This window comes from Octodon degus, unplaced genomic scaffold, assembly GCF_000260255.1.
Source record: "Octodon degus isolate 3935 unplaced genomic scaffold, OctDeg1.0 scaffold00296, whole genome shotgun sequence".
Lineage (NCBI taxonomy): Eukaryota > Metazoa > Chordata > Mammalia > Rodentia > Octodontidae > Octodon > Octodon degus.
Genome location: NW_004524872.1, coordinates 1,421,276 through 1,437,136, shown reverse-complemented (window position 1 = coordinate 1,437,136; position 15,861 = coordinate 1,421,276). Strand labels below are relative to the sequence as shown.

The 15,861-nt window shown below is 41.5% G+C and overlaps 1 protein-coding gene across 1 annotated transcript in view; it reads left to right on the top strand.

Moving 5' to 3' along the window:
• Positions 1–15,861, top strand: part of Rab22a (RAB22A, member RAS oncogene family) — a 68,163-nt gene that overhangs the window by 37,882 nt on the left and 14,420 nt on the right. Inside the window, exon 3 of the mRNA XM_004647243.3 lies at positions 7,835–7,916. Coding sequence (XP_004647300.1) covers positions 7,835–7,916 — 82 coding nt within the window. The remainder of the gene's footprint in view (positions 1–7,834; positions 7,917–15,861) is intronic.

The following is a 15,861-nucleotide window of genomic DNA, read 5'->3' as shown; positions in this document are numbered from 1 at the left end:
CCCAGGAGTCCTACCATAAAGTGGAGTGCAGCTATTTGAGTAAACAAAACTATGGTGCAAGACAGCCTTGTGGTTCTGTTGACCAGAGAACAGGCTTGGTTCCTGACTACTCCATTTACTGTGTCTGTTTCCTCAGTATCTTACCCATTGAGTGGTGATAAAGAATCAACCCAACCCCGGGGCTCACAGTAAGATTAAATGAGGTCACACTCATGAGAGTAGGAGAGCACCCAGCAACAATGAACACCTAGGGATATAGCTCAGTGTCACAGCGTCTACCTGGCAAACACATGGTCCTAAGTTCAATTCCTGGTACCAAAAAGAAAAAATGAACACCTAACCAGGGCAGCTAGTTTTTTTCATTGATGTTGTTTCTCATGTGAAAGGATTGCATTTGTAAGTTATCCTTGACTAACTCGGGAAAGGGAAGGCTAAATTTTATATATCCCAGTGCAGGGATCAAACTTGAGACCTTGTACTTGCTGGGCAGGTGCTTATACTGTTGAGATATATCCCAAGCCCTTCTGGGCAGGTGCTTATACTGTTGAGATATATCCCAAGCCCTTATCTATATATTTAAATGAATATTTTCCTTGATTTTAAATATTTTCCAAAACATTTTTTTAATATTAAAAAAAAAACCAAGGTTTTTTAACATATGACCAAATGTAGAAAGTAATAAATGACTTGCTTGGGATGGCTATGAACCTGTAGGTTTCAGGGGTAGTGACTGCTAAGAAGAACCATGCGCTATGCAGGGTGGCAAGGTCTTCGTTAGGTTTAGGTAGTCTATTACGCCCTCATGCAGAGCCAACATCCCTGAGCACCTCAGTTCCCTACACCTTTCAAAAACTTCCAGAATGCCCCCTGGTATCTCTGTTAGAGGAACTAGAGTTCATGTTTTCTGTTTGTGTTTTTTGTTTCTTCTCCTTTTTATGGTTCTGGGAAGTGAACCCAAGGTCTTGATGTTGAACTACATCCACAACTATTTTTTCTTTCTTTTTCTTTTCTTTTTTTTTTTTTTTTTTCTTTGAGACAGGATCTTGCTATACTGGTAAGTTGCCCAGGCTGGGCTGGAATTTACAATCCTTCTGCCTCAGCCTTCCAGAGTCGTGAGATTATAGGTGTGGGACTGCTCCTTGTTGTATTGGTCCTTTTATGTTTGTTTTTTGTTTGTTTTTAGACAGGGACTCACTATATAATTCAGGCTTACCTCAAGCTCCCAACACTCGTCCCGCCACAGCTTCCTGAGTGCTAGGATAGCGTGTACGCACTGCTGCATCCAGCTGGTCTTTTTATGGTTCAGTCTTGGTATTTGATGCTGTTTCTATTCGGTGTATGTAAGCTAACGATCCAAGTGTTGTTTGCTTGATATTTAAAATGATTTATCTTGTTTCTTTTTTGGTAACAGGACTTAGGGCCTTATGCTTGCTGGGAAGGCAAGATTTAAAGTGTTTGTGAGTTATGATTTTTTGTTAATTTTTAAGTACACCAAAGTTTTCGTCTTCCAAAGGTATTGTTTATCTATATTATAGAAATTACACTGTCCCATGTGACATTCCAAGAAAAAGGCTCAGAAGTAAGAGGGTCTCATGTGATTTCATAGTGCATCAGTGTTATAAAGGAGCTAAACAAGTAACTGCAGTTAATGTAAAGAAATTTTTAAACAACTGGTAGTGTGTATTTTCACTAGGAACACGTACTCTGACCAAAGATCATGACTATTTGGTGTGCATGGAAGTCATATTTTTGGAATGTCATGAAAGATGGAGAAGTATATGAAAGGCATTCAAGCTTTAGAAAATAATGCTAGTAGGGATTTTAGATTAAAGAGGTAATAAGATCTGCCTAGGCAGACTGAAGAGAGACGGTTTAGTAGTGAAAAATAAGGCTATCAGGCAAGTAAATGGCAGGCTGGAAAATAAAAATGTATCATTTGAATGGCAGGGAGCCACTGCCTGTTTTTCAAAAAGCAAGATATTGAAGTTATCATACCCTCCGCATCATTTAACTTGAACGTTAAAGGAGCCTGAGCGACAGTAGAAGGGAAAAATTGTAGTAATCCTGCCCAAAGATTAGGGTCCAATTTATGAATTTATATCAGAGGTTGAGGTTCAAGTGTAGATTAAATATAAAATGAAGAACCAGACAGCTCTTCTGCAAAATTGGATGCAAGTAGCAAAGGACAAAGAATAGTTGCAGACTAGTTTCTGTTCTATAGAAGAAAACCTAATGTTCTAAGACAGAACTTGGAATTTGGAATGATTGTGAGGAGAAGATGGAAGTAAGCCCTGTCTTCATGGTAAGTGATGAAGTATCTATGTTATATAATTAAACTGAAGTCAATCGGATTTGAAAATCTGCTATCCTCAATAGCTAAGATTGGAGCTGTGGCAAGAAAGTTGCCATTAAAGCAGTCAGAAGGCCCCTGCTCTGTGGCAAGCCCCAAGCTCTGTGTGGATTACTTGAGAGGTATAATGAGCAATACCCCTTCCCAAGTCCCCACCGAGTCCAAGGTGTTATTGCTACATATAAGAACCAAATCTGGGGCTGGGGAGGTAGCTCAGTGGTCTAAGCTCCTCCCTGGCAAGCACAAGGTCCCAAGTTCAGTCCCCTACAATACCGCATGTCGTGCTGGCCCCAGAACCTCAGGTGCACTGTGCCAGCCCCAAGCCGGGCATGCTGGTGCATGCCTGTGATCCCAGCACAGGGGAGGCCAGAGTGGGAGAATCACTGCAAGTCTGAACTGCCTAGCAAGACCCTGTATCAACAACAAATATAAGTAAATTAATAAATAAATGAACCAAATTAAATACTGAGGAGGAAGAAATGGTTTTATAGGTGTGATAGCTTAAAAAGTCTTTTTTTTTAGGACAGGGTGTACAGGGTCTCACTGTGTAGATTGGACTTGTAGTGATCCTCCTGTTTTACAGCCTCCCAAGTGCTGGGATTACAGGCACGCACCACCATGCCCAGTCTTGATAGCTTAAGATTTCATCTCTTAAAAATGAACAGAGATGTTTGTTGCTTTGAACAGACATTGTGGGACCCAGAGAAGGTGAAGTGAGAGAGGTGCTTATCTACTCAAGCCAGCCTGGCTCAGACTCAGGAAGCAGCTCCTGATCCAGCGTGGAAGTGAGCAGCAGTGGTCCTCCCCTAAAGGACAGCGATTTCTTAAGATTCCAGAGATCTAAGTGATGGAAGAACATAGTAGCTAGACTTCACTTGTGGCCTGTTGGCTAGGGTAGGGATTGAAGCTGGTAGCTAAAGAGGAGAGGGCAAGTGGCTCCTGAGCACAGTCCACCCTGCCCTACCTCCTTGCACCACTTCCCTCACACTGAAAACACCACACCCCAGATTACAATTAAAGAACCAAAGTCTGTATCTTGACTCTTTACCTACACTTGATTGGTGGTACTCAGTGCTTCAGGAGTTGTTGCAATAAGTAGTTTATGGTCACCATAAAAATGTGGATTATAGTTCTGAATAGTGAAGAAGAGAGAGAGGAAGATAGCCCTCTTATAGAGGAAACACTACAGCAGATTCCCTACCCCTTATGAATCTTAGAGTTCTCATGGGTGAGTTAAATATTGAAAAGGTAATTTTTTTTTAATGAACTAATAAACCATTGTATTAGGAAACTATGAGGAAATAGAATTGGATAGGAAGCAACCTGATTGGGGAGGGTGTCCCAGGCTTCTGTGATTTTTGTCATTTCAACTGAGGTCCAAAAAATAAGGAGCATCTAGCCAGGGGAGATGTAGGGGTGAAAGTAGGGGCTGTTGGAAGGATTTCAGATTGGGATGAAGAGAACAATTTGATAACTACAGTGACCCAAGCCAGTTAGTTGTACTGGGATCTTGAACCAGAATGTCAGTGATGCATGAGCAGAGGATAAGACATCTCTTATTCAGCCAAAATCAGAAACTTAGAAATCATTCTGGAGTTGATGGAAATCCACCTGTGGTGAATTGATGACTGGTGGTCAACTTGTAACACCCAGCTAAATTGAATTAATATGGTGCTGGGTGTGGGAGGCCTGCTGAAGATTGTTGTCTGCAGCATAAGAGGTGGAGGATATTGGGAGCTAGATGAGGCTATTTGGGAAGCTGTTGGATACCATCTGGAGCTGCTCGTCCCTGTGGAGAACCTTGTCATGCTGGCTTTCCTGATAAACTCAGCTGTTGTTATCAGAGGAGGAGCTCAGGACCTCTTCGTTGCTGAGAATGGCTGCAGTTCACTTTGGGGGAGCTCTGGTCCTCACGTTGAGCGATGCTCCCAGGGGAAGATGGTGTACTCCTGGAGAAGCTTGTTGCGTTGGCTTTCTGGCTGGGAACTCAACTGTTCTCGTCCTTGGAGGAGCTTGGGACCTCACTGTTGCTGAGGATGATTGTGGTGCTTTTCTGGGTAGTTCTGTTTCTTGAACGTGGCTTCCTGGCTCTAGCGCAGATGCCTCAGCCTGCTGGCACAGATCCTTCGTCCCACTGGCACAGACTTTCTAGCTTCCCCCACTGACCTTCGGGCCTTCCCAGCGCAGATCTGTGAAACAGGCCTGTCTGAGACATTGTTGTGGGCTCTAGGCCTCCAGCTGGACTCATGGGAGGCATTGGGTTTTTTTGTTTGTTTGTTTGTTTGTTTTGTTTTTTGGGGAGGCATTGTTATGGGCTCTAGATCTTCTTTTTTTTTTTTTTTTTTAAATGTTACTTGTTAATTTTAATAGCAAATTCTATATCTTCTAAAGCTTCAGTTGGACTCACACATGAGATACAGTCCCTCAGCTGGATTCTTTGGTCTGTAGTATGTGGACTGATTTTCTGTATTCTTTTTGTATATGGTTCTTTGGGTGACCATTGTTAATAATCTTATAAAATATATGTTCTATATTGTTCCCCTTGCAAAACCCCAAAACTATGACACTACCCCTTCTCAAGTTGAAAGTGTCAACTGGAAAGCTTGTTGGGAACCGAAGACTTAACCATCATTTTTTTTTTTTTTTTTTTTTTCTACAGAGAATGTTGGGACAAGCTGGTACCCTGAGGAAAGAGGGTAATAGGAAGTGCCAGGGAGCTGGAACCCAGGCATACGAATGTGGCTTAACTTTTGCGTGGAATGGGAAAAGGCTTAAGAGGAAGCCCAGATGACACAGGGTAGAATCTTTCTTGTATACCAGTATTGTGATTTTCCTCCAGCAGGACAGACATTCCACAGAGTCAGAGTAAATGGCACGTGGAGAAGCCATTTGGGCTTTTCTGGTAGCTGAGGCGAGTATTGCTGTAGTGTGTAGTAGTGTGGGCAAGTGGTACCAATGACAAAAGGACAAGAAGCTAACAGATACAGAAACCCAAGAGGAGAGCCTTGGACTCAAGAAAGTGAACCAGAAGGTGTCACTATGAGTACCAAGGCAGATGTGCTGGAAGAGTAGTCCAGTGTCAAAAATGGACTAATCCTTTCAGTCACTTTGATTATCTGTTGTTTTGTCTGTCTCATAGCTCAGCAATGAAAGTTTACTTTATTAGAGGAAAATGATTGGTGCATAGGTTGAACTTCAGTGAATTCTAGTTCTGTAATGAAACATTTACTTTTAATTAATTATTGTGTCTTTGTCAGGTTTTGGTGTACTTGAAACATACTTCGCTGATCCTTTGAGCAAACAGGCAAAGTGTGTTGAATGCATGGGCTCTGTGAAAGGGTTTCTGTTGGGTGCCTGTTGCTGTCCCAGTGTAACTCCGCAGCCATAATTGATGGAGGATTGAGTTGCAGTTATGCTTTGGCACTAATTGCAAAACCCAAACTTTCCTGGAAGTGCCCTTAATAATACCTTGTATAGATTTGGAGCTTTATAATTCACAGAGCACTTTCACACACATTTTATTTAATCTCTTTAATAAGCAATGATTTTTGAATACTTAGACCTTTCCTCTTGAGAGAAAACATTTGCACAGTCTGGTATAATCATAGGGAGTCACCAAAGGTTTCCTTTTGTTTTTTCTCTGAGTTTTAAGATTTTTATTTGAAAGTTTCTTGATACAGTCAGCATTTATTGAAGTCTTTTTTTTTTTTTTGAACTTTTTTTTTTCAACTTTGTGCTTGCCAGGCAGGCACTTATGCCACTAAGCTATCTCCCCAGCCCTACTATTTATTGAGTATCTTCTATGTACAAGTCACTTCACTAAGTACACTAAGGGGAACGTACTCAGTAGATAAATATCTAATAAAAAACACCTATCCAGTAAATGTGACCTTGCCTCCTAATTCACTTCTCTCATCACATGAAAGCTAGTTGCTATGCCATAGTTTATGTAAACATTGCCAGGAATTCATTATTTCAGAGTCGAAGTTTTTAAAACTAAGAATTCTGGTTGTTCTAAGCTTGGTGATTCTTTGAGAAGTCATTCTAGTATACTTGAACTCTGTTGAAGACTATTTCTTATTTGAATCGCAACAAAAAATTTCAAACTCTCAACATGTATTAAAAGGCCCTACCCATTGGCTTCACTGTCTTGATTGAATTGATTGGGGTATGGTTCAAGAATATGACTGAGACTTTGATCCAGAAAAGTTTGTTATACCAGAAAAGATTTTTAAAAAGACCTTTTGGGTCTGGAATTAGACTGGAGCAGGATGCTGTATGGAGAGGGGAGAGCAAGAATTTCCCAGGAGATGCTTTCAGGTGAGATGGGGAGTGAGAGGCAGTGTGGGAACAAGGCCTAGTAACAGAGTAACCCTCATAAAGCTGCATTAGAAAACCCTAGAATATCCAGGTACCTGCTCTGGGCCACTGACTCCACAGAAAATACACAGCTTTTAGGGCTTACTGAAGAGCCTCCAAAAGTAGGGGATCCCAAAAGTACTAGGAACCTCTGCCTCCAGTGAGCTGTGTGACCTGTAAATCATGGTTCCTTTCCTCTATCAAGGGCTGGGTGAGACCCTGATGTCAGGGGTTGAACCTCAGCTGAGAAACCTGTTTTAAGCCACGTACAATATGCATGGAATAATCCTAATATTCTGGAAGGCTGAGACAGACATCATAAATTCAACCCCAGCCTCAGCAATTTAATGAGACCCTTCCCAAAATTTAAAAGCAGATTCAGGTTTAGCTCACGTGAAGGCCCTGGGATTCCCAGTACCACAACCCACTCCCACCCCCTACCCCAAGAAAGACAGTTGGGGAGGGGACAGAGCCTGTTATGTTGATGCGTGCTGAGGATGCAGCAGGTCATAAAACTACATGCAGCCCCCAGGTGCTGAGGATGCTTCAGGTCACCGTGATGCAGCTGTTGTTTCTACAGGTGTTCTACTCATTGTTAGGCATCTTAACTTTATTAACTTCAGTGATACACTACTTCCTACTCAGCCATCTAAGTGGGCATGTTGTTTGAGAATTGGGAAGGACAAACAAATGGCCTAGTTGGGTTTTTGTTTTGTTTTGTTTTATTTTATTTTTACCATTGCTCACATTTCCTAGACACATTGATTTTTAGAAAGTTTTCTTATAACGTCTTTTAAAATAAAAAGCGAGGCTTATCATCTTGTGATTATTAAGGGAGGCTAATGTCTGAATTACCAAACTCCGTTTTAGTTCTTTAGATGTGGAACCTAAACAATCAGAAGCCCAAGAAGTCTTCCCCTCTCTGCTGGGCAGATCTGCTTAACACTCTTTTATTTTGTCAGAATATACAGCTAGCATTTCAGGATCTAAGTACTCCAGAGAAGAACACAATCAGGATATGGTGTGGAGCTGGGAGTTTGAGATTAGTCTAACTGATGTTTCCAACTGGGGCTGGAAACGTGCTTTAAATAATTGTGTTCTGACCATTTAGGTCTTTCTTTATAGGGCATCTTTTATGACCAAGACTGTCCAGTACCAAAATGAGCTACATAAATTCCTAATCTGGGATACAGCTGGACAAGAACGAGTAAGTCTCTTTAATTTACTATGTGTTTTTCCAAGGCCCAAACCAAATTAAAGCTCCAACTAAACTGTCAATGTCCCTGTCATTTCATGTTACTCACTTCTACGCTCCAGAGACACGTTTATTTCCATTTGTGTAGGCCAGCCTTTTCCTTTTCAATTAGAACCAAAGTCCACTGATGGAGAAAGTGATAATGGGCACTGAGGGCATTTTTACACTTTTTAGAGTCTTAAAGTAAATGCTAACAGGCCTGATAAAGTCCCAGTCGAGCATTGTGTGTAATTTGGGGCTTTATCTTCTAGTAAAGATATAAAAGAATTAGTGGTAGAAAGGGAGAGTTAAGCACAATTCATTTATAGTCGCCTTTTAAGCACTGAAGAGGGAACTTTACAGCATATAAAGTTTGAGATTTAAGTGAAACAGATAAGCCAACACAGTGCCTTGCAGGAGATACCTAATAAGTGCCTGATGATAAAAACTGAGCATGATGGTAATCTGCCTGAGGAAGAGCCTTGTCCACAGCAGGGCGAGCTGCAGCAGTGTGAGCCAGATAGATGAGTTTTGGTTAACCCTACCCAAATCAGAAGGAGTTGGGAACATGCCCCTGCCTCACCACCCCAATTCACTTTCCCTGCTGAGGTCCCTGTAGTGGCCACCCCACTATTCAGCTGCCATTTAATTGTGTTTTCAAATAGTACTATCAAAACAGAGCACCTGATGGATGCACAGCGCTATCTTAGGCTCTTAACAGCGTACCAGAAGTAATCAGGAAAAATAGTCTGTCATCACAGTCTTATCTAAGACAACATAGAAACTGTGTATGGTATAAAATCTGACAAGAGTCCTCACGGACAAATGGAGGGAAACAAAACAAGCCATTACTGTTGTCCTAGATGTAGACACTATATTTGTACAGATTTAACGTCTTCAGTTTGCTTTGCTTTCTTCTGTTTTTAACACTGGACGTCATGCTCCTATCCAATTACTCATCTGAGATATATCTGCTCATCGTCCTCCAAACACTCCTTCTGTGCTGGCATTGTGAATCCAGAGTGGGATGTTCAGGATTGTTGGACCTTTTGCTAACCATCACTTGTCAGTCTTTCAGATCTAGTTATCAGTGTCCTCCTGCATATAGCTATACATACAACTGTAGGATCTCTCTCATTAGCTCAAACTCGCAGGGCAATTCCTGTTAGTAATGTATGTGCATTTCCACTAATCCCAAGTTTCAGTTACTCCTTACAGATATTTGATGGTACAGCAAAACCCCCATCATAAAGAATCACAATGTGAAATATAGACCCCATTGTGCTTCCATCAGAGTTTGTTCTAGGGTACACAGCAATGTATAATATCCCTTTTTCTGGAACATGAAAAAAGAAACAACCCAAGGGTATATACCCCTTCCTTTCTGCTGGGATGATTACAGCTATCTGTGAAGTTTTGTAATTGGCCAGTTTGGCTTCCTCTTGTTTGCTTACTTCATATTGATCTGAGATGTGAACCCGCCTTCCACCACCTTAGGCACCATCATGCAGCCTAGTGCTGGTCTTGAGGCTAGGCCAGGCCAGGCCAGGGCTAAGACCACTGACCAGCAGGCCCTGCACTGGGCAGGCATTCAGGAGACTCTAGCCAAGTGTTGCTGGGCAAAAAGCTCATGACCAGGGTTGCCATATAATAGGGCATAAGAAAAGCCAAACACTGTTAGCTCATCGCAGATTGATTGAAATACAGGGACAATCATGCAAGACATATCTGTGAGCCCATTCTGAGTCAAGGACTGCCCATTTTTCCTGGTCTAGGCTTCAAGGCTATGAATGTGCCAGATGCAACCATACTTTTTCTTTGGTCTGGTTTGGTTTGGTTTGGTTTTTGTACCAGGGATCAAACTCAGAACCTTAGGCCAGCCAAATAGCAGATTAAAGCACCTGCGTAGGGGCCAGGGGTTGGATCTCCCAGCCTGCTGTGGTGGCGCACGCCTGTAATCTTAGCACTTGGAAGGCTGTAAACAGGAGAATCACTACAAGTCTGATCTAGTAGTAAGACCCTGAACACCCTTCCCTAAAATACAGAAGAAGAAAAAAAGAAAAAGAAAAAAAAAAACGGAACCTTGGGCTTGCCAGGCAGGCACTATGCCCCGGAGTCTGCCCAGCCCCAGCTGCAGCCATACTTATTTCATCCCTTCCCACCAGTCTGTCCTCTAATACCAAACTGGACCTCTAGCATGCCACACAGTCTTAAAAGCTCTTACCCTTTCTGCTACCATTTGCCTAGAAAACTGTTCAGCCTTCAGAGTCCACTTCTGATATCACCTGAAGGGGGACTTTCCTGACCACCTGTTTCATTCACATAAGTAACCGTGTTGCCATATACCCATGTTGTTCAAACTCAAATCTGGAGGTTGCCTCGGGGTCTTGATATGTCTGTTGTCTACATACACAGTGGTACCGCAGTTCACGAATGCTTTTGTTTGCAAACTCTGTATTGGGTGATAGACATGACCATGGCTGTCTTTCTTGAAGGAATGTGAACATGCCACATTTTCCAGAACCTTTTCAGTTCTCCATCATGACTGCCAGTGTATGTTCTCAGCCACCTTTCACTGTCTTTTCTTGGATCCTTTTAGCTCTTTTCCCTGCTTTCCCTATAACCAGCCCTCACCCATATCATGTCTCACAGGATGGAGTCTTTGTGAACATAAATCAGACCCTGTTGTCTTCCTGCTAATGCCCTTCAGCGATTGACCACTGCTCTTTTTCTCTGGCCACTTTCTGAAGAGGCTGACAGCCCACGTCCTTTCTGTACTTCTCTTCTCAGCACCCTCTCAAAGCACCCTGACTCTCCCCACTTCATCCCAGCCCACTGCCATCCATGCAGATCCTCCGCAGCTCTTGTCATCAGGCCTTTGTGTGCATTGTTCTTTCTCACCGGAACACTCTTTCCTCCAATCAGACTCCTTAACAACTTTTGGTCTCAGATTAAATGTTGTATCCCCAAAGTTTTGCCCAACCTCCCTGTACCTAGGTTCGGCCCCCGACTTCATTCTCTCATTGCTTGTATTCAGTTTCCTCAAGACACTACAAGTTGAAATTAGGTGTCCGGCTGCTTAGCTTTATTGACCATCTCTCCTACTAGACTTGTTCACTATCAGCCCCAGTGCAGTGCTGACGTAAAGTTCATGTTCATTTACTGCTTTGATGAATAAGAAAATGAATTATCTGTGTCCTCAACAGCCTTTGATTGCCCTCATTTATACAGTTGTCACCTTATTTACCTGCCTTCCATTAGGCTGAATTCCTTGAGGCAGGGACTGTCTTCACGTCTCTTGTAGCCCACAATGTTGATGCCAGTAGGTTCATATCAACTGATTACTGACCTGCGCACCCTTTATCTACTTTGTCCATATGAATAGAGTGTGCCTCAAACTAGTTTTCTGGTGTTTACGTTATCTGTTATTTAGTTCTCTACAGTTATGAGATTCATAATGGAACCAGAAGCTGTTACAGAAAGGGAACCCTTTTTGATAAACTGGCCATTCAGACGTCCTCTCCACTTTATCCTAGCATCAATTAATATATTGCATATGATCCCAGCATCTATTGCAACAGTTTTGACAAATCAGTTGTTTTGTTGATGTTGTTGTTTTTTCAAAAAGGAAGGGGTTTTTTTGTTTGTTTTTAAGAATACAAAATGGTGGGGCTGGGGAGATAGCTCAGAGGCGTAAGCATCTGCCTGGCAAGCACAAGGACTCAAGCTTGATCTCTGGCTCCGGAACCCCAGGTGCCCCTGACCCAGGTGTAGTGATGCATGCCTATAATCCCAGCACTCTGGAGGTTGAGACAGGAGGATCATTATGAGTTTGAGACCAGCCAGGGGGCTACAAAAGTAAGCACAGGGCCACCCCAAACTGCATAGTGAGACCCTGTCTCAAAAAAAAAGTTAAAAACATTAGAAACAATACAAAATTTCATTAAAGTAATAGGAATTCAACAATTGTTGTATAGTGTATCTTCAAATTAATTGTGTAGATTACCAAATATAAATCTGCAAAATTGGTTTTTAAAAAAACTTTATAAGCAATAAAAATATAATAATTTTTTTTAATTTAAGCATTAACTGCCTCTTTCAGTAGACCAGCTGAAATCAGCAGTACAGTTATCCAAACTGTCCTGCATAGATACATAAATATATCTTTTTCCCTTTTGTCCTTTTCCTCATCCCAGTTTCAGTTGTCTTTCTGTCAAGTTAACAACTTGGTTGCAAAGTGATTTTATTAAGTTGATGAAAGTAATTTTGGGGTCGGCCAAATAGCTCAACGGATTAAAGCGCCTACAAGCAGGCACAGGGGCCAGGGGTTTGATCCCCCGGCCTGCCATGCCAGCCCCGCCCCCAAGGCATGCTGAGATAACAATTGAGAGGACGCGGTGGCGCGTGCCTATAATCCCAGCTCTTGGGAGGCTGTAAACAGGAAACTTACTATGAGTCCAATCTAGTAGTGAGACCCTGAACACCCTGTAGACCCTTCCCTAAAATAAAATTTTGAAAAAGTAATTTTGGAGAATTTTCTAAATATTATATGGAAGCCCTTGACCATAAGTATCTTGTTAAATGAAGAGAAATACTGATCAGAATGCTGGCATAGGTGCTTCAGGAGGTAATAGTTTATGTAGTGAAGGAGAATGAAGGGCCATAGGAAAATTGACAGCACCCTCAAATATTTTTGTAGAAATTGCCATTTTATGGTAAAACTGTGAAAGCCAGATATGAAAGATACCATACTGTGATATGCTAGATGCTATATATAGCATATAATTTTATCAAAAGGATCATTATCAGTTAACTTTGATTCAATGTTCATTCAAAAAAAATAGTTCCTGAAAGTAAAAATAAACATAAGTTTTTCAACTAATAGGTAAATGAAATTAGTTTTCATGGTTTTAAACTAAATTTTCTCTAGGTAGAGCCTTTGAGTTCTTTCTGTTCATGCTGTGTGCAATCCTGAATGAATTTGTTTTGTCACATTTTCCCCATGCATTATCCTTCACGAACAGGCTCCTACAGTTGCACTGAGACAGACACCCCTCATACATAAAAGCCGTGAATATGTACCGTCAGTACACCATAAATGTGACAAGACATTCCAAATGCATGCCATTTCCAGGAGATGACCTAGAAAAATGCTTCTTACCCAGCCCCTGATGGACACTGCACCCAGACCCCAGGGATTTACGCCTCTGCCTCTGAGTATGTTTTCTCCTGATGGCTCCTCGTAGGGTCAGAACACCAAGAAAGTGCACGCCCACTTATTGTCATAGAAGTCATGGAAAGAATTATTCTCATATTTAAAGTCAGAAATAAAGTGAATTGAGATCATCTAGGGTGACCCAAGGGCCAAATCCAATCTGCTGCCTGTTTTTCTAAGTCAGAATTTCATTGGAACAAAACCACATTGTTTGTTTCTGTTTGTTTGTGGGTGCTTTCACTGTACAGTGGCAGAGATGAGTAGTTACAGCAAAATCTGTATCACCCAAAAGCTGAAACTATTTACTACCTAGGGCATGCCAGAAAGTGCTGTCCCTTAATCTGTAGCCAGATTTAAAGCACAGATGTACTGAGCTATTTTGAGTTTCTTTTTTTTTTTCTTCTTCTTCTTTTTTTAGGACAGGGTCTACAGGGTCTTACTACGTAGATTGGACTTGTAGTGATCCTCACTCCCAGTCTCAGTTGTCATCTCAGCATGCCCTGGGGACAAGGCCAGCACAGCATGCTGGGGATTGAACCCTGGACACTGCTTAAGCAGGTGCTTTAGTCTGCTGAGCTATCCGGCCTGAGTCTTTCTTTATACCAAAAGGATATGGAAAGAGTTTGTCAGTATCAGAAGTATGGCTTGTAACAGCCTAACCCTCCCACAGATGTATACTCTGAGTGCCACAGGGCATGTGAGCCAAGCTGCCCGAGCAGTCCAGCGTTGGATGACAGGTGTTTTTTTGTTTTTTAAGCTGAAAACCTCAATATTCAGGTTTAATTGTAATCCTGGCCCTTTGCAATAAATAAGTAGGTTTTAATTGTAGTTTGAATACTCGGTCTCTAGAAAGTTCCATGACTGCCCTGGTCAGTGTGCCACAGAGTAGGTAAGACTCAAGCAGAAAGCCAGTCTCTTTAACTGTGACAGTTGACAGAATTTGGGACTGCTACAGCAGTCCTGCAGCTGAAGAAAGAGGCAAATTCCAGAAAAGATGCTTACTGTAAAGAGGAACGCCCCAAAATCTGTTTATAAGTCCCTCTGGTCCTTAATTAACCCCAAATTGTGCACATACAGGACAGGCATTACAAAATGTAGTAGAAACAAACAGGAGGGCGACAAGACTGAGCAGAGTTCTTTGTTGCCTGTTGTAGCAGAGCTAGAGTTTAGAGTTTGAATCTAGTTCTGCCATATCACGGGGGATTGTTAAACACCTTGGGGACTCCATGGAAACCTCAGAGCCAGGCTAGGAGTAGAGCTCATGTCCTGGACAAACCCAAGTAAACCCTCCCTTAATAATCGTGAGGCTAGTCTCAAGATGATTGGCCAGTAGTATAGCACCTTTAAGAACAGATAATAGAAACCACAGAGTCTGTGGTAAATCTGTCAGAGTCATTGTACATAGGAACAGAAAAAAAGAGTGCCCAGTGAGTAGAAACAAACCCCAAAACAACACTGGTGTTAGGATATGCAGACACAGAAGTGAAAGCACATTTTAAATGTCTTCAAAGATTTTTTAAAAAGTCATCTTAACTATTAACTACAAATGGGAAATCTTACACAGAATGGAAACTAGTACAGAATTAAATAGAAGTGCTAAAACTGAAAGCCACAGTAGCTAAGATGAAAAATTCCTTGGATCACTGAGCAAACAAATCAACAGAAGAATAGGGGGTAAAGGGTAGAAAAAAGGAAAAGAGTCTCAGTATGCTGGAGATAGATTCAAATAGTGTGACAAACATATCATTTGAGACCTTAGAGGAAAAAGATAAAGATAGGGAAAAAATGTCTTTTCAAGAAGTAATGGCAGAAATCGTCCCAAATTGGATGAGACTGATAACTCACAAAGCCAAGTTCAGCAAACCAGCATGTACAACGAAAAAACATACATAGGTACATCATAGTCATATTGCTAAAAAAGAAAGATAAAAGGAAATCTTAAGTAATCAGAGATAAAAGATGTATAATATACAGGAAAACAATGTGGATGATGGCTGACTTCTCCCAGAACAATGGAGACTAGAAGCCAGCTGGAGGAACAGTATATTTAGTATGCTCAAAGCAAGCAGGGGGAAAATCCTGCCAGTCTATCAAATATGAGAAAGTCAAAATAAGACAGCAAAATCTAAGAAAATTCAGCAATAGTAATTCCAGAAATTTTTTTTTAAATAAAGAGAAATGACCCCAGATGGTAACTCAGGTCCAGATCCTAAGAAGTAATAAGTACTAGAAATGGTAAATACAAAAACATAGGGGTTGAAGGGCTCAATTTGAAAAGACAACTGGTTTAGTTAAAAAATTATAACATTGGATTAGACAGCTTATAGTTTATATAAATTTAAAATATTTGACCATAGTAGCATAAAGAGGGGTGAGTAAGCTAGCTCAGTGACATAAATTCCTGCCTGGCAAGTGGAAGGTCCTGAGTTGAGTTCGATGCCTGGTACCAAAAAAATAGTAGCATAAAGAGTGAGGAACTGAAAGAAATTATACTCAGGCTGGGTTTGGTGCCATGCTCCTGTAATCCCAGCACTCAGGAGGCTGAGGCAGGAGAATTGCTGCAAACTGAAGGCCAGCGTGTGATACATAGTAAGTTCAAGACCAGTCTAAACTATGATAGGGAGACCCTGTCTCAAAAAGAAGGAATTACATTCTTGTAAGGTTCTGGTACTTTATATAAAGTAATGTTTTCAACCCTAAATA